Source organism: Canis lupus, chromosome 1 (assembly GCF_003254725.2).
Source record: "Canis lupus dingo isolate Sandy chromosome 1, ASM325472v2, whole genome shotgun sequence".
Lineage (NCBI taxonomy): Eukaryota > Metazoa > Chordata > Mammalia > Carnivora > Canidae > Canis > Canis lupus.
The window spans coordinates 37,862,817-37,887,647 of record NC_064243.1 but is presented as its reverse complement, the minus strand read 5'-3'; the positions used below and the strand labels follow the sequence as shown (position 1 = coordinate 37,887,647).

The window sequence follows — 24,831 nt, the reverse complement described above, 5'->3', positions numbered from 1 at the left end:
TAACAACTGTCAACAAAGAAAAAAAGAAAATTCTAAATTGCATTTAGGAGTATACAGCATCTCTTTAAAAAATGAGGGGAGGAATAGTTGATCATGTCCATAATGGATATATACACATTATGAAAGTTAACATTTGAAATCTCATAGGATTATTTTCACAAACTATAGGCTAGAAGCAGATTGACATAGGGCTTGAAATATGTAGATAAGTGAGGCTCATTGGTGACAATCTGATAGGGAGAGAGGCTGAATCTAACGTGGTTACTAGCACTTTACATACGCTATTGAGACAATGTCAATTATCCATGTTAAATAATGTAGATGGCGAAGCAGGGATCTGTAGGGCCACTGAATAAAGTTCTTGTGAGAGATCTTTTTCCCTTCTACAATATTCCCCTAATGCTCAGATGAGAACTTAAATCTCACAATTGAAAGCTCTTTTATTTCTTCCTTTTACAACACAGTACAAAAGATTTTATTATCTTTTATGCTGCATGATAAATGAGTCTATCAGAAACTTCTCTAGGATCAGGAAAGGGACTATGATGAAGGACTACAGGGTTAGGGGCACATGTAAGAGTTTATGAATTTGTAAACATGTAAGAGTTTGTTTTAAAGCTCAATAATTTATTTTGTGGATGATAATAATATTTTCTTAGTGAATCCAAATAATTTATTTCATAAAACTGAATGATAAACTGGAGCTACATCTAGAGAAGTTAACGCGCAGCATTATTTTGACATTTCAAGGAAAGAAAGTGGTTGATTGAAATCAATTCACCTATGTTTTTTAACCAAACAATGTTAAAAAATAATCTAATTTCAGGGACACCTGGGTGGCTCAGTGGTCGCGTGTCTGCCTTTGGCTCAGGTCGTGGCCCCAGGGTCCTGGGATTGAGTCCCACATCAGGTTCCCCGCAGGGAGCCTGCTTCTCCTTCTGCCTGTGTCTCTGCCTCTCTCTAGAAAGAGATTTCTATCTCTCATGACTACATACATTTAAAAAATAATTTTAAAAAATTTTTAAAAAATAACCTGCTTTTAAGAAAATTGAGTCTGGTCCTTTCAAAAGTAATAATCCCTTGATAAAGAAATTTTTCTTTCTTTTTCCATATCTATTTAGCTATTACAATAAAGGGCAGCATTTGGATTATAAAATGTAGCCAGTGAAAACATAAGTAACATAAATTTAAGAAGAAATTAGCTTTTCTGCATGAAATAAAATCGATGATCAAGTAAATTCAACATGATTATGGTGATTAAAGTGAAAATACAAAGTATAATATGTTTTCAGTTTCTTGTTTGGCATATATGTTAATACATCTTCAAATATGAAACAATATAACATCAATGCCTACTAATCAACTGGCACAATATTAAGATTCCTAAAGCTTAGTTATTATTATCTTAAAAACCTGATTCTTGTGTGAATTCTGTAATTCTCATGTGAATTCTTGGTTACAGAATGCATTGTGTGCTGCGCAAACTGATCCAAGTACCATCTTTTCTCGGATTCCTCAGAATTCATGAGTATTTCAAAGTTAATTCAGGTCGAATTCCACAACTCCTTATTAAATGATGGATCTTCTGAACATTCATCACAATTTGAAAAAGAATGGAGGGCCACCAGTTTTTTTTTCCCAATCACTACTTTTCTGTAGAATTGCTTTTTCTTGACTTAATATTTTTACAAGTTTTTTAATTTTTTTCTTCATTTCTTTTTACATACCTTAATGCCCCCAGCTGCAGCTTTTCATTTCGATTTTCATCCAGAGAGAGGTATGTTATCACACGTTATAGGGCTGACTCTAAAATATGTTTCAGGAAGCAATAAATCATCAAGTACTATATGGACTGCTGTATTTATAGCACTATTTGTATCATTAGACAGTTTGGTTTTCAAGCTTGTGTATATCAGTGTCTCTCACATGTGTCTTATAATGTCCAATGCCCAGATACTATATATACTATAGTGTAGTATACTATGCACTCGAATGGGACATCTGGCCAAAGATGTTTATGCTCATGCAGCACAAACACTTAGGAGCTATTCAGAAGGTGACTTGTCACTCAGCTTGATGAAGATCACTTCCCAAATGCATGCTCTACAAAGTATCCTGGAGTAGCAGATGAGGCTCATATGGCCTGCCACATTTTATACTGACAGCTACCCAAATAGTAAGAGTTGATTCCGGGGAAATGACCATAGTTTCTGAATAGAAAAGCTTTTGGCATTTCCCCTTGTTTATCATGGTACTTATTGCAGTTCCCTCAGGACTGTGGATTCCTTGCTTGTTCAATCATTGGTGCATATCCCATTCTATCCTTGAGAGTACTTCCCCACGTTTGACTCCTTTAGGAGTCAAAAATGCATGGTTTGGAAGTACTTCCCCACGTTTGACTCCTTTTAGGAGTCAAAAATGCATGGCTCCAACTCGGTTTGACTGCTTTAACAATGACGTTTTGTGAAAACACATGTGATACTAATTTTTGATAAAGTTCCTCACATTCATCTAGGTCCCGACAAAATAACTTCAATAGGAAAGCTCATATGACAGCTGTGCATACACCTCAAATGCAGTCGAAGAGCTGAAGAACTGGCTTCTAAGCAAGCTTAACTCATTTTGGAAGTATCTGAAGAGCAACCACACAACCCCCTCGCTCTTCTGCCATCAATTGTGAGAATTGGGATAGCTCTTCCTTTCATTGTTTTCATGTAGCCAATTAAGGCCTGAAGAGCACCATTCTTGTAATAATTGTAATAAATATAGACCAATTCTTTCCATGGAAGTCACTTCTTTTCCCTCAAGAAATTACAGTAGATGAAGAGTCAGTTTTTGATCCTATTAACATAGATCTTTGGGTCCGTTGTTCTATGTTTGAACTAAAGCCGGGGTTCTGTCATTAATACCCTTATAATCTTTTCTTTCTGAAGAGACAAATCCTTTTTTTTTTCTCTGCTTTTTTGCCTTTTTGTCTTTGCCATAGCCCACACAGCTTTCATCCCCTGTTTTTGTTCTCCTGACCCAATCAGACTTTGATTTGGGGATAGGCCAACTAGTGTAACTAGCTATCGAGTTTGCACACCTCCAATGGGATAAGAAAGTGAGCGGTACTTTGCTTAGTAGAAACTGGAAGAATCTCAGCTGTCCAGTGGGGCTTGCAGGCTTTTCCACAGCGTATAAAGAAAATATAAGCATAGCTTCTTGTCAGTGAGGATGCCAGGACCTGGAGAACTGGATTTTTCTTCTTCAGTGTTTTTATATTCAATTTCTGATTTATCCTAGCAATGTTTATTTTCCTTTTTATAAGGCATGTTTCCCCTGACATTTGAAGTATGAATTAATATGATTTGATAGAAGCTGCAATGACTCTTCAAATTCCGTGGTTATACTGTGTAATAAAAGGCTTCACTCACTTCCCCCTATCTTCACCTTCATTCTTACCGTGGCTTTTCTTTTCTGGAAAACTATTTTCTGCTGCATTGAACACTATACTTTTTCAGAGATTTAATGGTTTAATGGTTTTCTGTTTTAACCAGCCACAAACTGACCCTTTTTAAAATGTCCTAGAACTTGGCTTAACTTGAGCTAAATGTGAAATCATTTCATTCTGATTGCCAAAAACAGACTTTGAAACAAAGTTCAAAGTTCTTTTTAAAATAGGACACATGGAGGCATCTGGGTGGCTAAGTCAGTTAAGTGTCAGACTCTTGGCTTCAGTTCAGGTCATGATCTCAGGGTCCTGAAGAATCTGCTTCACTTTAATCCATTTATATCTTATTTTGCCTGGATGAAAACCTCTTTGTGGACTGATGTGACTTATCCTCCAATAATGTTTGAGTGAGCACAAAAAAAAGCAGCTGCTTCTCTGCTTCCCACCAGACTTCTTGCATCCAAGAAGACTTCTTGGATGCAGGTTGCAACTGTTCCTGCAGCACTAGTAACTTTCCTCTTCTCAGCACTGATATTGACTAGAGCTGGCCTCCATCAGCTGAGTCCCAACACAAAGGAAGAGCAGCAGCCAAGGGGCCACCCCTCATCAGTTCCATTCCACCCCCAGCAAGAAGTCAGGTTAAGCTTTACTTTCCAATGTTTCCAAGGGTACAATCCAACTAACAAATTAAATCCTGGCAATGCAACTGGACAGGATTTTTCACTACTGAAGGGTAGGGCAGCTGGTCATTATCTTTTCTCCCAATTTGTTAATTTACCTTTATTGTCCTTTACTAGTGATACCAACACCCTATTCAGTTGATTCACCTGCAAACCCAAGAGATATCCTTTGTTTCTTCTTGTTCCTTCTCACCCACTTGGCATTAAGAACTATGTGCACTGTTCATTTCGTTGATAGTTCTTTTTTGTCTTCTTCCTCCTTTCTTACCTGTACCTGGTACACTTTGCCGGCTTTTGTCTGGATTACTGCAGTAGTTTCTTGAATGATTTTCCACATCCCTAGTCTTTTTCCCTTTAAATGTATACCTTTAAAAGCCACCAGGGTATCTGAAATGTAAATCTGATCACGTCAATTTATTTTTTAATCCCTCTTCTTCCATCCCACCCCCAGCCCAGCTTAGCCTAGACAGTGATCACAAGTGTTCGGAAGATTTTATCCTCATGGGTAATTTGAGTTCAGTGTTTTTAAATAATCTGAATTTGAGTATGTTTAGGACTGTGCTTACACTCCTCAACTTTGCCCCCACAACTTCTTCCTTATCCCTAATCATTGTAATTACCTAACTGGTCCTGAAGGAATTTGGAATCATGACTTCTGGGCTGTAGATATAGAGTCCTAGCCTCCTAATGAGGCTTAAAGTCCTCCTCCTTCTGACCCTTACCTCTCCAGCCCCATCTTTCATACTTTAATGCTAAACAAACAAAACAAAACAAAAAACCACATAGAGTGTGTTAATTTTCACCTTAGAATGTCTTTGCTCTTTGAATCAGGTCAGGATTTGGCTCCTCTAGGAGAGAGAAGCTAGAATAAGTACCTCTTCTTCCTACCACTTCACATGCAGCATCTCATATTAAAACTCTGTTTGCCATCAGTCTCCTCCATCAGACTGCAAGCTTTTTGAAGGTAAGGACTGTATAATATTAATATTAAAGGCCAAAGCCAAAATTCAGTGTCTTATAGACACAGTGTCTTAAAATTTTGATTAATAGATTTTTGATTCTAAACTTGGGAAAGCAGCTGGCAGAAAGTATCCAAGGAACATCCTTAAATTTATCTAGATGGTTGCTAGAATCAAGGAGATGGACATTTTCAATTTTGTCCACAGGAAAGATAGACAAGTAGGGACCCCATGAATGTACATTTACACCCACCGGAGGCTCAAAGCGAGGTGCTTGCTTTTCTTTGGCTGTCTTGTCTTTCTCCGAAGATTTATCTTTGCCTTTTCTTGTTTTGGAAGTTCCTGAAGATTTTTGCCCCTCACTAATAGTATGGGAATCCGGGCTTCCTAAGGTGACTAACTCCTCGTGTTTCTCTCCATGAGCTAGAGAGACATAAAAATGGAAACCAGTGAATCGTAAAAATAGAATCATGTCACGCAGGAAAAGGGGAGTAGGTCAGGAAAAAAGTTGCTAATTTAAGAGTTTTGGATTTCTTTTCCTTTTTAAAAAAAATTGTATAAAGATCTGTGTGATTCTCTTTTACAAAACAGAGATAATTCACACATGGTACACCACTGAAATTATAAATCAGTAGGTTTTGATATTTGTAAGCCTATTCAAAAATTATCACTATCTAATTCGTTTCCAGTCTGGATCCTTTCAGTAAATTTTCTTGCCTAATTTCCTTGGCCAGGATCTCCACTACAATAATAAATTTATTTATCTCTGCTATAATATGTATTATTCTCTTCCCTCTGCTTGCTCAAAGGAGGATGTGAAGGATTTTACCTTATGTTCTATTACCTGTTTCTAACAACTACATATCCAAGTGGCAAAGGAACAAATGATATTTGTTGAATCCCTACTATGTTTCTTTATTTTTATCATTCTCAAAGACCCAACAGGGCATATTCAACAATTTGCTTACGTTGGGAGTTGAGTGATCATTCAAACATGAGTTCAAAGAACATGTAAGCCCCTTCCAAAAATGGAATCTGTAAGTCATCCCACTAGCAAAGTAAAATAGTAATTGTCAGGAATCCAGTTCTTATCAATGACTTAGTGCCAGTTATTAGTGATTTTCAAATTAGGGTATATCATCCTCATGACTGCAGAGGGACTGTAAGTACCACAGTTCTCTAAGGGAGCAACTTGTCTTACTGCCAGCAATCCCAGTTGCTGAGAAATGTTACACTAGGGAAAATTCTTTGGTCATATAACCAAGTGAGTTGGGGTGAATCTTGGATCAACTATTCAATAGGTTTACTTTGGCAGATTTATTACAGTCTTTTGATTTTCTTTTCTTTTCTGTATAATGGAGAAGTTAGTACCATGCCTACGGGGCTTAAAATAAACTACACAGGGAATTTAAAATAGGACTGGACCTAGTATCATACACACTGGGTTTTTAAGATATTAAAACTCAGCTGAAATTAAACCTCAAACTGCCCCATTAAGTATTTCTGGGGTTTTTTTTTTCTTACTAACCGTAGGTCTTAGAGTTTCAGTCATATATTTAGATGTATTTGACTCCCTTCAAATTGACATATTCTAATATTCAAGTTTACATATGTGAACATATTGTATGGTGTCAGGCATACAGCAGATGCACACCACTGCCTTCCTTTACATCATTAATATAGAAGAAAATAATTTCCTATTCTTTAATAGCATACAATATAGTAACTTTCTCACAAATTGCAAGTCCTTTAAAAGCCGTAATACCATTATATACTTCATTTTGATCCCTAACTTCACCTAGTATAATTCTGAATTCATTATATGTCTTCATATCAGATTGTTAATAAGTAAAACTTTATAGGGAAACTGTATGCGTTTAGAGCATATTTATCAATAAGGTATAAGAATAAATACCCTACTAATTCAAAACCTATGAAAAATGTGACCTCACGTTGTATATTCATGTAATTAGCAGAGTTCTAGAGTAAATGACCATTGAAATAAACTAATATACTCCTTGCAGAGAAGAAATGCCTGGGCAGTAACTATTGATGAAATGAACTTGAAAATACCTTTAGCATTACAACTTTAGTTTTCCTCTTTCTTTATCTTACATTTACCCAGAATACAGTAGACATAAATCTTCAGTAGGTAATAAAAAAAATTACAGAAACATATTTTTTATGATTAAAATTCAGTGCTTAGATTTATGGATCCAGGAACTTTAAAAAGTAGCTGGAATTTGAACATTAGCATAATTTCTAAACTAGAATACTTGCTCAGGATTAAGTATACATTTACCAAGTGTGATTGTACTTGGTACATGTAATCAGGAAAATCTTTTTTTTTTTTAAGATTTTATTTATTTATTCATGAGAGACACAGAGAGAGAGAGACAGAGAGGCAGAGACACAGGCAGAGGGAGAAGCAGGCTCCATGCAGGGAGCCTGATGTGGGACTCGATCTCTGGACTCCAGGATTACGCCCCAGGGCGAAGGCAACACTAAACCACTGAGCCACCCAGGGAACCCCGTAAACAGGATAAATAGATAGATGGATAGCCAGCTAGCTAATCTGATTATGTTTGGTTTCTTCAAAGACTTTGAAATGGAAACACCATGCATATATTGTGCCTAAGGAAGAACAATATACTGTTAATTAGAGTTAAGAAAATAATATTATAGTCCTGCTAATAAAATTGGGTGGGACTTAAAAACCAAAGTCTTTTGAGAACGATAAAGTTTATATGTGTCTTTGCAAATAGACTAGAATTTGAAAGGAGCAGGCCAGTAACATAAAAATGTAACATACTGGCAAAAGGACTTTCAAATAACAACACAACTAATTATTTATGAAGGTAGATGATATCACAAAGTGTTACCTGCTCCAGATCCTCTAATTTGTACTTCCTTAAGAGAAAGTCACCTGTCGCAGCAAGCAATTTCTACTAAAACTTATGTATTGAAATATACTAAAGGTGGCACTGTTGTCTCATGTTAACCAGAAGACAAGTTTCCTAAAAATTTATAACATAAATATTCTAAGTTGAACATAGGTATATTTCAGGCCATATTTTTTATCATGGGTTATAAAGCTATGAATTTTTGGAAAAAAATTATATATCTTATTTCTCATAGAATTTGAATGTTGAATTTAAATCAATAAATGTGGCAATATTTCCATTGAATTTAGGAAGCACATGAAATTTTAAATTAGAACACCAATATATTAATGAAAAAAAAGCCACTTGATCAATTTCTTCTTGATCTAAAGCACTTACAATTGAAAAAGTAAGCTAAAAATTGAAAAGATTAGTAACAATTTTTCTAAAATACATCATACCCTTAAAAATTGAAGTTGATAGGTCTTGAGCTATAAATACAACTGGCACATAGAAGTTGACATATCGATATGTTTTCATTTAAACAAACTGGCTGCCTACAAATCCACATTTATAAACATGATACAGATTATTCTGAATCCAAAAGCTTCTTAACTTTCATAAGATTGACCAACATATGCTTTCAAATAGAAAAAAATTTCCTAGTTCATTTGAAATACAATTCAATTCTGAATTTATTTACTGGCTGCTTTCAGAAGCAAATGTATAATACAAGGCAACATGTAATTTAATTTTAGCAGTTGTTCATTCACACATAAAATTGTCAAATGCGATGTCAAAAAAGAAGATGCAATTATTCCGAAAAACTCTTTTCTAGTTGGGTACATAATAATGAGAATACCATTTCTTTGAGGGTGACTAGATTCTAGGAACTTTACACATATTATCTTGAAACTTCACAACAACCTTGAAAGATAGGAGTTATTATCTAATGTCTCAGGTGACAAATAACCCAGTTTCAGATAGCCTAAGGCATTCTAGGTGCTATGCTGTATTTCTCCATTTATTAGTAATTCCTTTTCTCTTCCTTCTTTTTTTATTTTTTTATTGAGGCATAATTGATGTATAATATTGTATTAGTTTCAGGTAGACAATGTAACGATTCGATATTTGTGCATATTGCAAAAACGATCACCACCATAAGTCTAATAAATACTAATTTTAAAATAGCTTAATTTATATTACTAATTTTGTATCATTACCCAACTGGATACTTTACATTATACTATTTGATGAATTATACTACTGTGTTTATTTCAGATACTAATTTTTTAACTTCCTCTAGAGTTTGACATCTATTAATATATATAAAATATATGAAATACGATAGTTTGTCATATTGGTCTGTTTATTGGAACTGCATCCATGTTAGACAACTTGAAGTTGAGAAACCTAAAAGATCTTCAGAAAAAACATGAGAAGACCCTTTATGCAAACTTGTGTGTTTAATAAAGAAATACAGATAGTTCCCTAAATAAAGATGTTTATTGAGGACACAATAAAGATCTGGATTGGTACTATCATATATTATTTTTTCCATCCCAAAACCTTTGTTAGATAATCAACTCCCATTCAAAATCCTAGCTATGCCTGTAATTAGCTGTGTGACCATGGGCATATTCCTTAAACAGAGTGTTCTGCCTCAGTGTCCCATATGCAAAATGATAACAGTTACAGCATCTACCTCATAGATTGATGTTAGGATTCACTGGGTCAATATACATAAAGCCTTCACAAACCCTCTGATGTAAATGTTAGCAGGTACAACCCCTACCACCATTAGTACTATGTCAATACTACTAGTTAGAAAGTCTCTAAAGGACAAAATGGTATAGTGGAAAGGTTGTGGGCTTTGGAATAAGTCAAACTTAGGTGAAAATCTTTGCTGCTTCCATCTGTGTAAATATAGGCAAGTTACTTACAGCATCCAAACTTCACTTTCTCATGTGTAAAATCAGGATGGTCATTAACTACTTCTCAGATTTTTTTCATGAGAATTGAGGATCATATATGAAAAGTAAACAGCACAGTAAGAGGCACATAATGGCACTAAAAAGATCATAATTTAATAACTAAACTTCTAGATCTCTCCAGTGGTTTTTTTTTTTTGCTTATAAAATAACAATTACATTCTTTTTGGCTTGATTTGCTTTGATTAAAATAGTAAAAGCTTCTGATTTATACATTTTAAATTTGAAATTTTATCTTTAGATACTAAAAAATATAAATGAGACATAACCACTTTAACATATTAGTATGTACTCTTTATTTTCTTTTCTTTGTATACCCACTTTTGCTCTCTGACACACTCATATAATTTTGAAGAGTAGTGACATTTTAGGATCACTAATGTCTAACAGCAGATGAAGTCCTTATGTTAACAATAAAGAATTTCTGTGAACTTAGCACAAAAAAACATTTTTGAATCTTTCTTCCCCATCATTCCTGACCAAGGTCAAGAAGGAGAATGGCCTTGAATAGTGAGACATGTGCATAGGGCTTTCCTGGTTGCTCTGTTCCTCATGTTCCTCTGACAGACATTAGCCTCTCTCCAGCCCTGAAGGTCAAAACAGTCTCCTGTATATCTTCTGAGACATGATCTTCTTCTCACCATTGTCATTTCCAAAGCAATGGTTCACTTCCCCTGCTTGGTATTCTTCAGGACTTAATCATACAAACTATTTCATACCCCTTCCCCCAACTCCACTTTATTATTTTTTGAAGTTTCTTTTTTCAAGATTTTATTTATTTATTTGAGAGAGAAAGCACATGTAGGAACAGGGTTGGGGGCGGAGGGAAAGGGAGAAGCAGACTCCCTGCTGAGCAGGGAGCCTGACACGGGACTCCATCCCAGGACCCTGAGATCATGAAATGAGTTGAAGGCAGACACTTAACTGACTGAGCCACCGAGGCACCCCTTAGCTCCACTTTAAAGTGTCATTTCTTCTCTTTCCAAATATCCCCCAGTTGACATAAATTTACATAATTCACACAATTTATGTATATTGGGAACAAATTTCTAATTATTGAAGAAAATATACACAGAAACTTAAAAACTTGCATTTCACTAGACTTGAGGGTATTTGAAGATACTTTGCACCTTTTTAGACGTTAGAAGTTCACCTTGGAGAGTTGGAAAGAAAGCACCTCATTCACTATTCTAACAGCATTATTCAATGTCCTTGCTACCTTTCCTGAACAGCTTAAATGTTTTCACAATTATCTCCTTTCTCAGTGTGCATTCTTCCATCTTGCTGGAACATTATTCAGAAACAGGTGTTCCCCATGAACTAGATCCTCAATTGAATTTAGAAAGATTGTTTCTGTTGTTTCCTTTTCATGATTTAAACTGGGATTATTTATTCCCTGTCATGTGGATCTGAGTTCACACTGATCATTGCTATAAACAACAGTAGCATGACTATTTTGAGCTTGTTGAAACAGGCATAACAGAATATTATAATATAGAAATCAGAAGCATAAAGAGCTACAGACAACTCATGAAAGAGCCCACACAGACAAAAAAACAAACAAAAACAAACAAACAAAAAAAACCCCTGGGATTTTATTCACAGTCTCTGACCTATTAAAATCACTGGTACCCAGAACTGTAATGTAAAATCTAGTAGTACTATACATTTTCCTTAAAAAACAAAAAACAAAATGCTATCTTTGCTGAACACGCATCATACACACATGCTCACACAAAATAGTGCCATTTTTGTATTATTTTGACCTATTTTTATAATCATGAATATTTTATTGGCACATGGATCTTTAGCATTAAATATATAATCTACTATATTATATATTATCTACATCTTTATAGGAGGGTGAGACAAAATCACCCAGTAATTTGCATCACCCATTATTTCAAGCAGATTTCTATTGATTTATACCAGAAAAATATCTAGATTTTTTTAGCATAGTATAAACTATGAGACTTTGATTTGTACTCTAGAGAAAGTGGAGATAATGACTAAGTTAAAGGAGTTTTCAGCTTCCATATGCCATTTATTCATATTATCATTGTGTTCTTTTCTGGAAGACAAGAATTTTATATTGAAGTCTTATCTGCTCTGTATTTAAGATTATTTCAGATATTCTCAGTGGCACTGGGCAGTGGGGGTACTATTGCCTCTGGGAGGAGAGGTAGAGGCAGAATGAAGAGATGTTTCAGATAAACTCATATTCTATGAATTTACCTAGGGGATTATGAAAGGGTGTCTGCCTTTGGGATTTTATGTACATCATTAGTAACCTGTGGCACAGCTACTGGTTCAAGAAACAAATTTTGAGCACCAGAATTTGCTCCAGGTTAAGCACAAAACACATGTGGATAGCAAAAAGGTGGTAACAAAGTGGCTCTGGTGCCACTACTTTCTCTACATGTGTCCATGCTAAACACCAGGCCAGGATGCTATTAGAACTTAAACACTCTTGCTGTTCCTGGCACAGCAGGTTCATGCATTTGTTCACTAGATATTTACTAACAACTTCTATCTGGTTCTAGAGATGCATAATGAGGCTGAAGCATAGTCCCTTTCCCAGTAAGAGAGGGGCAGTGAGAAGGCAGACAAGTTTAAGATTCCCATAGAGTGCCACATGTTCTATGGACACACACTAGATACATGACAAAGGAAATGGGGACTCTCAGTATCATTTAATTTCATATATTTTCTTTGGCTTTTATGTTGCACCATAGAATCTGTCCCTTCTTACAAAGATTTAGTTCAATAATAATAATTTTCTCTTAATTTTGGTGATAAACCTTTATCAAGCCTTTACATGAACAGGTTCATGCATTTAGTATAAGCAAGCAAATGTGTGAACAGGGTTTTTTGACAATCAGTGAATAGGGGCAATAGTAGTAGTAAGAGTAGCTTAGATGTATCCTTTCATTCACTTATTCAACAAATTTGGAGTGATTACTGTGTGCACAGTCTGCACTATGGATAATGCAAGATTAAACAGGCAAGACTCCACAGAACTCCCTGTCCTCAATGGTATTATGTGCTAGTGAGAACTACTGTGGACTCTTGAACAACCTGGGTTTGACCTGCATGGGTCTACTTTGAGATCTTCTTTTTCTAATGCATCAAATTTCCTACTCAGGAATATTGAGAGTAGTTTATATTTGAAAAAATAAACTTGAATCCTCTCACTTGGAGATTATCTTTCTATTAAATATTTTAAGAACTAATCTTCAAGAATTATACTATCTCAACAACTTACACAAATATCATTTATAACAGAAAAGTCTTCTGTACGCTTCTTAGATAATCATCAAGTAATTTTTACTAACTGCACAAAGAAAGTTTAAACAAGGCCCAAACAATCATTTATTTTTAGTTCTTATAGCGAAGCAGCAAAGATTTTGAAACATAATCAGTTAACAAAACAGAAAATGCCACTAGATATGAAATGCAAATTTTAAGCAATAATGTTTTATTAAAAATTAATAACATGATTAATTTACTAGTAAATACTTTATATGAAATATAAAGTATGTGACTAACATTTAGGGTGACATACCTTTGCTATCACTTTTCTCCAATTCTTTTAGTGCTTGAACAAATGTCAGCTGACTTTCAGTAAGAGGCCAACTGTTATACAATACCAAACACTGTATGATATATTTGTTGACCTGTGAAATAAAATGCAATGTTTAAGCACAAACAAAAAGAATAAACATAGTATATGCCTAATAAACACACAATAAATGCATAATTTTCTGGATCACATATTCATAATTTGATTGAATACTATCACAGTTCTCCAAAATTTTGCAAGATCATATTGTCTACAAAACTTGTCCTCACATCCCCACCAACACCTGCCATTATATAGGCTAATATTTAAATTTTTGCATCCATGTTTAAAGATTTTTTCTTCTTTTTTTGTGAGTTATTCTTTTGCTCTTTTTCTAACTTTTTGCTTCAATTGCTTAGCTTGTTTTTAATCATTTGTGCTTCCTGATGAATTAATTTGAAAGTGAATTCTGAAAGCTACTTTAGATGTGGTTACAAATTTTGATTTGTATCTTTTAGTTGTTACTGAGTTCTTTGTATTCATAATTTTTTTTGATGCTCTCTGTAACTAAAACTTATTCAGCATATTTTATTTTGCTTACACATTTATGGGATTTTAGGCTGTTATTTAATTTCTATATTACTGCACTATGTTCAGATGACATCAGTATAATATAGTTTGGTTTTTATTGAGGCTTCCTATGTGTGTATGAAAAAGTATATTCGCTATTAGGTGAAATATTCTATAAAAATATCTAAAGAATCAAGCTTATACTTAAATTTTTCAAACCTAGTGATCATACGTATTTTTTCAGCTTGATCTTTTGGTTTCTGAGAGTTGTGTATTAAAGTCTTCAATATTAACTAACTTTATTTTTCTCTGTAGTTCTAAACAGTTTTTGCTTTTTATTCATTGACTCTGGACAGCTGGGCTATGCTATATGTAAGTTATGGTCATATTTACTTGTTATATTCTTCCTTTTATTTTTACACAATATCCTTCATGAATTCTATGCACTGAGATTAATATATCATCACAGTTTTCTCATTCCAACTTTAAGTTTTCTGTGTCATTTTGTTTAAAAGTGTCGCTTTTAGGGTAGTTATCATTGGATCTTATTTTTTTAATCTAACATTAGTTTTTTATTCTTTTCATTGATCAATAATTCACTTATTAATTAACTAATTAATGACAATAATTGTACTTATTGTCATTAGTCATATTAGGATTAATTTTTGGCTTTTTATTTTTATTAATTTTTGCTTGTTTTATTTCTGATGGATACATTTTGTTTTTTCTCTGTTACTTGAAATTACATGAATTGTCCCTTATTTTATATGTACATATATATTTTTAAACTTAGGGTATATGCAAATTAGTTTTTATTAATATGTTATCTTTTTCATAATTATAGAGCCTTATAACTCATGTATGATATTTACATCTACATTATACGGCTAGTGTACACATTAAACTTGCCATATATTTTAACATCTTGGCAAAGAGAAACTGTTAAACGATGTTCAATCCCTTGATTCCGATATACACTGGTGGCATTGCAGATAGAAAGTATCATATACATTGACAAATTTTAGGAAAAGAATCATTGTTATTTTTGTTGAATTTTTAGGAGTAATACCATTCATTAAAGGATTCTCTTAAACACAAATATACCTGCTGTGGAGTGCTAACAGTTTCTTCTGTGATGGGCACATTGATAATTTCCTCGTCCAAAAGAGGCTGACCAGTGTCTACTACTATACTTGCAGGTCTACCCTTATAGGATTTCTGACTTCCCTGGGTAGATTTCTTCTTAATGTACAATTCTTGCTCTTTCTTGGATGCAGCATGCATTAAAAGAATTTGCTTGCTAGCTGAATAGGGGAAAAATATTAGACTTCAGTTAAATTGTGTGAATTGCATAGTTATGATCAACTGTGTTATTTAGGTGTATCCTTTCATAAGACATTCAAAGGAACAGGTCAATTTGTTTGATTTTAATGAGATAAAAAGCAATATTCCTGGCTTTTAGGAGATATTCTGGTCTTAAAGAAATTTACTATAATAGCATGTCATTTGCAGAGAGCAATGCATATTCTGAGCAACCACTGACTGCTGAAAGAATATATAAAAATTCAATAATTTTTCATTCATTTTGTGTCATTTGAGTGACACTAAACTAATACCATATACCCTAGCTTCTTCAGTGTTTAATACACTATGTATGTGTGTGTTATTACACTTATGTAAAACTCCTATTTTATTTTTAATTTTTATATTCATTCTTTTGTAACTAAAAGATAATAAAAGTACCATTTGGAGGGATAAAAAGAGAAATGTGCTGAATGTCATTAATTGATTAAACATATATTGAGATAACATAAGGAAATGACACAGAGAAACTCCAGTTCTTGGCAGGACAAAATAATGGGCATTGAATTTACTCAAAACCATGAAAAAAATAAAATTAGACAAAATTTATTAGTAACTGTTTTCAGTCATTAAATAATATACAACTCAGAGCTGTAATCCTTGAAAGAAATAAAACATACAAAAAGATCTCTCCACTTCTGTAGATTTCTGCCTGTAGATTTCTCGACTGTGGCACAGAGAAGTAGAGTCCAAACAGTGCACAACAATGTTGTCAGGCTCAGGAAGCAAGATTGTAATTTGAGGCTCCTGAGGCCACTAAAATTTGTGAGGCAAGGTACAAGAGGGCAGGTATCTGAGCCACAAAGGAGCCCAGAAATAAGCATAGGGCTTATAAATAAAATAAAGACTTGGGTCTTTAACTTAATTGTAAACTTCATTTATACAAATATCTAATGGTGCCTGGCAGACAACACCTAGGAGATAATGAGCTTAGTGATTCTGAAGTTTGCACAGTGTTGAGAGACATTGAAATCCTGCCAAAGTAAGGAAAATTGAATACACAGGGCATCAGTTGAGACTCAAGAAAGGCTACTCTTTAAGGGTACTACAATGAACCCTAGAGTAATGGAAGCTCTAAACCCAATTTAAGGGATCCCTGGGTGGCGCAGCGGTTTGGCGCCTGCCTTTGGCCCAGGGCGCGATCCTGGAGACCCGGGATCGAATCCCACGTTGGGCTCCCGATGCATGGAGCCTGCTTCTCCCTCTGCCTATGTCTCTGCCTTTCTCTCTCTCTCTGTGTGTGACTATCATAAATAAATAAAAATAAATAAAATAAAATAAAATAAACCCAATTTAAGAAAACTTAGAACCAAGTCTTGGGAGGATTAAGCTAACCTCTCAATAAACTACTTAAATTTAAAACTCTTTTAATGAAGAGAGCATAATCTTAACTCAACAATGTAGCATGTATGATGTGCAGCACACAATCAGTATGATGTGAAGAAGTCAAAAACAGGAACATAATTTGAGAAAAAAGTCAATAGATATAATGGTATGGCTGACACAGATGTTGGAGTTAGTACTAAAACAAAACCAACAAAAAAACTTTAGCAAACAAAAACTTTAAAATAGCTATTAGAAACATGTTTAAGGATTTAAGAGAAAAGATCAACATAAGGGAAGAATAAATGGTGAATATTAACAGAAAAACGAAATAGAGAATCAAAACAAAATTCAGGGTTGGACTATACCTGGAATGACACATTCCTAGATGGACTTTAAAAACACATAGTCATGTCAGAAGAAAATATTTGTAAACTTGAAGATAAGTAATCAAAATGATCTAAATAGAAGTGGACAGTGAAAAAAAATGAACAGAGGCTAACTGCCCCTGGTATTATTATATTATTATAATAATTATATTATATGAGTAGAATATTATATATTATATATAATATTATAATGAGTAGAATAATGATACCTTCAAGAAGATAGGCCTATCCAGAATGTGAACTTATTTGACAGAAGGTATTTGAGGCTATGATTAAGATAAAGATCCTGATAAAGAAGATGTTGTATATGTATACAATGGAATATTACTCAGCCATTAAAAATGACAAATTCCCACTATTTGCTTCGACAGGGAGGGCCCTGAAGGGTATTATGCTGAGTGAAATAAGTCAATCGGAAAAAGGACAAACATTATATGGTCTCATTCATTTGGGGAATATAAAAATTAGTGAAAGGGAATAAAGGGAAAGGAGAGAAAATGAGTGAAAATATCAGTGAGGGTGACAAAACATGAGAGACACCTAACTCTTGGAAATGAACAAGGAGTAATGGAAGGGGAAGTGAGGGGGTTGGGGTGACTGGGTGATGGGCAATGAGGAGGGCACTTGGTGGGATGAGCACTAGGTGTGTTATGCTATATGTTGGCAAATTGACTTCCAATAAAAAAAAAGTTTTTTTTTTTTTTTAAAAAAAAGGTAAGAATCCTGAGATGAGATCAGCCTGGAAGAGCATAGGCCCTAAATCTAATGATGGGTGTGAAAAGGAGATAACACAGAGTCACATAGAAAGAAGAAGGCTATGTGGAGACAGAGGCAGGGATTGCCAAAAGTGTGCAATCACAAGCCAAAAAACGCCAAGAGCCACCAAAAACTGGAAGAGGTAAGGAAAGATTCTCTTGTAGAAACTTTGAGGGCAATGTGGCCTTGACAACACCTTTATTTTGGACTTTGACTTCCAGAACCGTAAGGGAATGAATTTGTGTTGGTTTAAGCCACCCAGGTTGAGTAATTTGTTACAACAACACTAGGAAATTAATACAGATATCAAGTGATCTAAAGCACATGTATTCTTAGTCCTACATGGCAATACTATAAAAACAAAATATTTAGGTATGAATTTAATAAGTATTGTAAAATCTGTACATTGTATGTATAAAACAGAGTTGAGAGAGAAATTAAAGACTAAAATAGGTTTAGAGAGATACTATGTTCGTGGGACCAGCAAATTCATTTTGTTAAGATGCCAATTCTCTCCAAGTTCAACACAATCCCAATCAAAATCTAAAGCTACAATTTTTAAGAAAATGTGGTGTTGGACTAAGAGTGAATATTGATTGATTGAATATCAATTGATCAAAATAAAGTTCCAAAATAGACCCATGCATACATATTCAATTGAGTTTTGATAAAAATGTCAAGGGAATTCAATGTATAAAATAATGTCCTTCCAACCTATAGTGCTAGAACAACTGGATGTCCATACGGGAATAAAAAAAACCCTTGATCCTCTACCTTCATTATATACCAATATTTGAAATGAGTCAATAAATTAAACATAGGTGGAAAGATTATTATAGAATAAAATATGACACAATATTCATGACCTTGGATTAAGAAAGATTTCTTAGATAAAACACAAACTGCACTAGTAATATTTTCTAAATGATGACTGACTTCATTAAAATTAAAACCTTTCATTGCTAAGGAAATGAAAAGATAAGAGATCATATTTTTAAAGTATATATTTGATAAAGATTCATATCCAGAATATATAAAAAAAAAGACAACCCATTAAAAATATGGCTGGAGGGCAGCCTGGGTGGCTCAGCGGTTTAGCGCTGCCTTCAGCCCAGGGCCTGATCCTGGAGACCCAGGATGGAGACCCTTGTCAGGCTCCCTGCATGGAGCCTGCCTCTCCCTCTGCCTGTGTCTCTGCCTCTCTCTCTCTCTCTCTCTCTCTCTCTCTCTCTCTCTCTCTCTCTGTGTTTCTCATGAATAAATAAAATCTTTAAAAAATATATGGCTGGAATGATTAGATACTTCATTATGGTATATGTATAGTCAAAAAGCACCAATAGGCTTTTGACCAATAGGCTCAACATCATTAGTCAACAAATTTAAACCACGAAGAAATAGCACTACATACCCACCAAAATGATTAAAATAAAAACATTAACAAAAATGTTGGCAAAAATATGGAGAAGCCAGAACTCCTATACTTTGCTGATGGTAGTATAAAATGATATAGTCCTTTTGATTAATTTTTTTGCCAAGTTAAAAAAAGATAAAATATACATATGTCAAGCCAGGGCACATTAATTCAACTCCTGGGTATTGATTCAAGAAAAATGAAAACAAATGAAAAGTATTTAATAATAATACTTCTACAAAGTACTCCATAATATAAAAAGAAATACAGTGGCAACAACAGGAATGTATCTTAAAAACATTACCCTGAGCTAAAGATTACCACTGCCAAAAGAGAACTTATATGGTTTCATGAAGTTCTAAACAGGTAAAATTAGCCTACTCTGATGAAAATGTGAACAGTGGTTACCTCTTTGGAGACTGGAGGAATTGAATAGAAACGGCCTTGAGAGATCTTTGTGAGTAATAAAAATGTCTATATATTGTTAGAGATGTGGGTCACACTAGTGTATGCACTGACCAAAATTCATCAAATTAGATTTGCACTTTTTGCTCTATGTAAATTACACTTTGATTAAAAGTTAAGAATGAATGATACAACATTTCTACCTTTGAGAAGTAATTTATTCATTACTTCCTTCAGCCATTAAATCCTTCATTCAACCCATTCATTCAACCACATATCAAAAAAAGGGAAAATTTTCCTTAATATATGAAACTCTACAAATCAATCAGAAAAAAACCCTAGCTAATTCCAATAGAAAAACAGGCGTAGCACACAGAAAAATTTACAAAGAAAATACAAAAGAAAGATAAATAAGATATATAAAAACATACATGCTTGAACTTCACTAACTCTAAGTATAATATAAATTAATATTTTTAGCAGTCAGACTGACAAGTCAAAAATATGATATATAAAAATAAAGGATAAAATAAGGTAAGGTTACACAAACTTAGTGGAGGGCAATTTGACAATATATACCAAAATTAAACTGTATGTACCCTTTGACCTCATAGCTCTACATCTAAGCATTTATCCGATATATATGCCTATACATGTTCAGAAAATTCTATACACAGGTTTAAACAAAACAACTCAGCATTCTTTGTGTAAATATAAAATTAAAGTTGTCAGAAATCACTATCAGTAGGAGACTGATTACATTAATAATGGTAGATCAATAAAATGGAGCCTTATACATCCATATCAAATAAAATATTTTACTATCCCTAGTCCATTGCACTTCCTCAAAGACTCAATTTCTTAGATTGTAAAATATGTAGAAAATTATAAATTTGATATTAACCCTACAGTATGAGCACTGTTATAAGATTTTATTCCTGAAAATTATATGAAATATATTGGCATTCTTTAAAATTCCCATGAGATAAAGCAAAACCTGAAGAGGCCTATATTTAAGATTTTGTTACTGGGTCACTTCAGAGCCTTCTACATTGTTGCAATAGAGTTTATTCTTTAGTACAATAGAATGTCTGCTTACAGAATAAATGTTATAGTCTGCTATATCCTATTCTACTACAAATATAACGTGCACACACATACATTTTTTTTGCATGTTCTTCTGGTGGGGGTATGCCAGAAATACAAGTTGTAAAGAATTCATAAATTAATATGTTTCCAAGAGAAGAAACTGAAAAATATTTAGAAAGAAAAAGGAATTTCAATGTCTACTTACATAATTCCTACATACAACTTAATAGCATCCCTTTAAAACAGGATGGCTCCTGTTTGAAATCTAAATAAAGAAATAATCTAATTCACAGTAATAACTTTACCAATATCTATGGAGAAATTTTAAAATCTATTCTGTGAAACATACAAAAAGTCATGAATAAATTTAAAGAAATGGCCTTTACTTGCATATAAATTCAATATTATAAAGGTGTCATTTCTCCTTAAATTTATCTACATAGTCAAGGCAATCAGAAGGAAAAATGATAGATTTTTACATAGTTTGAAGGGAATTCAAAAAAAATTGTATTGAAAGTCATCTAGGAATACAAATGTGAAAATAGAAATATTTTATAAAAGAAGAGCAATCTTGGATAATGGCTGATAATTTTGGATTTCTGAATTCTGTTCCAATCATCCTTCTACTCTGTTTCTGTCCCTTTCTTTAAAATTATTTAAATGTTTATCCATAAGTCTCTTGGAAATAGTAATTTTTCAAGTGAAATGATGATAACCTAAGTGACAAACTATGAAAAGTTTTTGACTCTACTAATTTGAATCAAAGGATTTGGAGAAGAATGTTGGGGTTAACTAGTTATATAAAGAGAAAAACATAAGACCACAAATACCATAGGACAGTTGTACATAAGTGCCTGTTAACGTTTTGGAATTAATGCATCCTTGCATGAAGCACGCTATAAAATCTGTGTAGACTGGATTAGAATGAAGAAAACAAAGCCAATTTAAAGAGTAAGAACATCATTCAGACTAGCAAAATTTAACAGTACTCTGAGGGGTCTTAAGATATCAGAGGGAAAAGATAAATGGATTGCAGATAGATTTGAATGAAAAACCACCCGTAGTACTGTGAATTGAGTCGGGGAAACAACCCTGGGTATATTCAGGGCTGAAGAGCAAATAATGGGAGAAAAGGAGACAGGATCAACAGAATTGCTTAACTTGCAATTTTACTCAAGCTCAGTCTTACTAATGTAACATAGTACATTTCCCATTTTCCTGTGCCTAAAGCAATACGTTTGTGCCATCACAGCATGAGGTCTTTAATTCTCTGGTCCTCCAAATTCTTATTCATATTGGAAGGGAATATCCTTGGGCTGCAATGACAACTCACACATTGTTTCCAAGCTTAATAGGAAAAAGTAAAGAGAGCCCTGCTTTGGGTGCATCTATTCTAAAAAAAGAGAAAAAAGAAAAAAAAAAAAGGAAACATACAAGTGTTGGACAGAACATAGCTATAAAGTTATTTTTAGTAATTTGCTTATACACTTAATCAGTGCAAGCACTATTGGGAATGAGAATTCAGGAAGGATGCTGGCTACAAATTATTATGCAAAGGTTAACTATAAGATATAATCAATTATTTAGGGGCACCGGGTTGGCTCATTCACTTAAGCATCTGACTCTTGATTTCAGCTCAGGTCATGATCTTAGGGTTGTGAGATTAAGACCCGTGTAGGGCTCTGTGCTCAGTGGGGAGTCTGCTTGAGATTCTCTCTCCCTTTCCCTCCAGCCCTACCCCCACCAGATATGCGCTCACATGTGCGCGCTCTCTCTCTCTCTCTCTCAAAACTATATAAATAAATCTTTAAAAGATATAATCGATTATTTTAAAAAACACAATGGCAGGATTCAGGAAAAGCATAAGGGATTTTCTGTTCTCTTGTTTATAATTTTCTGTTTCAAAATTTTCTACATTGGGCAACGTATTGTTTTTATGGTCAGAATCTTTACTAAAATAACTGGATATGTATCTCAGTATCTCTGTTTTCCATTACTTCAGAAACAATTTTACTTTATTATTTAATAATTATTGTGACTATTACATTGAAAGTCATGACTTCAAAGGTTCTGTTAATTTTAATATTTTCTAAAAATAATGAATTAGGGATTAAAAAAACTGAAAAATTCTTTCAAAATAATAAAAAATGTTATATCTTTTTCAGAATTCTAAGAAAGCTCATGTAATAAAATATTTAAAGTAGAATTATAACAATCTTCTTTCAGAGACTAATTTGACACACAAATGGAATAGTTTTTAAAAATATTTTACTATAATACCAATTTCTATAGATTTAAATGTTTATTTGCTATTTTATCTTAAATAGAACATTTTAAAATCAGTAACGTAAACATAAATATCAATTTCTGGATCTAAACAACAAATTTAAAGAGGCAAAAGGCGTACTCACACTGGGAGCTCACAACTTTTTCACTCCCCAAGAAGTTAATTGCTGGGATTATAGCTTGGCCTTTGCCAATGGAGCTGACAATAGTTTCCTCATTTTCTAAGATCTGTAGCTTGATGAATGCATCTGGTTTGGATGTGCGTACCTGTACTGTAACAGGATGTGGCAAAGCAACTTTAATGGAATACCTATAAAGAAAAACATTTTACTTATAAGTAATTTATTGATCTTTTCTTCAAGTCAGTAAAGGAAACTGGATAATTTACTGATATGATATGATAATCTAAAAGTAAAACCAGTGTGTAAAATTGACCCAAATCCTGGAAACGTTATTACTATTACAGACTTTGACAAAATATCTCAATATGCTATGGTCAAATGAAACAGGTATAGGATATTTATTATCATCAGATCCCAAGCAGGAAATATAACTTTTCTTTAGATATGATAAACACTTATAAAACCATGTTTTAAAAGTTTGCAGGGATCCCTGGGTGGCGCAGTGGTTTGGCGCCTGCCTTTGGCCCAGGGCGCGATCCTGGAGACCCAGGATCGAATCCCACGTCGGGCTCCTGGTGCATGGAGCCTGCTTCTCCCTCTGCCTGTGTCTCTGCCTCTCCCTCTCTCTGTGTGACTATCATAAATAAATAAATAAAAATTTAAAAATAAAATAAAATAAAAAAATAAAAGTTTGCATATGATAGATCTGCAAACTACTGACACACCAAACCTCTCCATCATAACCTCCTCTGCAGTTGAACAACTGGCAACATCCTTCAAAGTTCCACTGTTTACCAGAGTTTTTTTTGATTCATAAAAATACAGAGAAATCAAAATTAGTACCCACCACCTATATTCTCAATCTTTACCATACAGGTTGGGAATTTTTTTACAAAACAACAAAATGTGCAGTAGGCAATAGAACACCATCCCAATCCCTTCCTTGATTAAACCGGAGAGGTTTGGTTTGGTTTGGCTTTTTATTTTTGGGGTGTTCTTTTTCCTAGTTTAGGTGAATCCTCAGAAATGCTCAGGACCTTAAAAACTTTCAATTTCTCTAGAAATTTGTTTTCTGAGTTTTGTTTTTCTCCTGTATCTTAAATCTCGCCTTCTTTATCCCTCCTTGTCATTGGTTTTTGTACAAGCGCAGGTCTCACCCCACCTTTTAACAAAAAAATCAAAGCAAAACAAGCCAAAAAAAAAAAAAAAAAAACTTTGACCAACACTGTGGTTCAGCCTCTGCTAATTTTTTCACTCCTTCCCAGCTTGGCATCTAGGGAGAATTGTTGATTGCCATTATCCACAACTTCATCTCTTCCTATTGGCTCACAGCACTCTACTCTGTGAGCTGAAGTGCTAACCTTGTTATTGCCAGCTTCCAGCAGCTTGTCACCACCCTATAGAAACTTCTGTTCTCATCTTTCTTGACTTCTTAAGAGAATTTGACAAGGTTGAGTCAACCCTCATTTCCCTCTTCTGCAAAAACTCTTTTCCTATAACTGTAACAACTTCTGTACCTTCTATTTCGGAGCTGTTTTTTTTTTTTTTTTTTTTCTTTTTTAACCTTCTCTCCCATTGACATTTCTGTGTCAGAGAATCTTAATATTCTGT

General features: G+C 33.9%; 1 protein-coding gene and 1 pseudogene across 3 annotated transcripts in view; both read right to left on the bottom strand.

Moving 5' to 3' along the window:
• ADGB (androglobin) overlaps window positions 1-24,831 on the bottom strand; it is a 161,532-nt gene that overhangs the window by 14,297 nt on the left and 122,404 nt on the right. For all 3 annotated transcript variants that reach the window (XM_025422508.3, XM_025422506.3, XM_025422507.3), the window contains exons 27-30: window positions 23,224-23,408; window positions 15,182-15,381; window positions 13,511-13,622; window positions 5,326-5,495 (exon numbers count right to left, since the gene is read on the bottom strand). In XM_025422508.3, the coding sequence (XP_025278293.1) occupies window positions 5,326-5,495; window positions 13,511-13,622; window positions 15,182-15,381; window positions 23,224-23,408 (667 nt within the window). The remainder of the gene's footprint in view (window positions 1-5,325; window positions 5,496-13,510; window positions 13,623-15,181; window positions 15,382-23,223; window positions 23,409-24,831) is intronic.
• On the bottom strand, window positions 1,597-4,450 carry LOC112645555 (calcium-independent phospholipase A2-gamma-like; annotated as a pseudogene).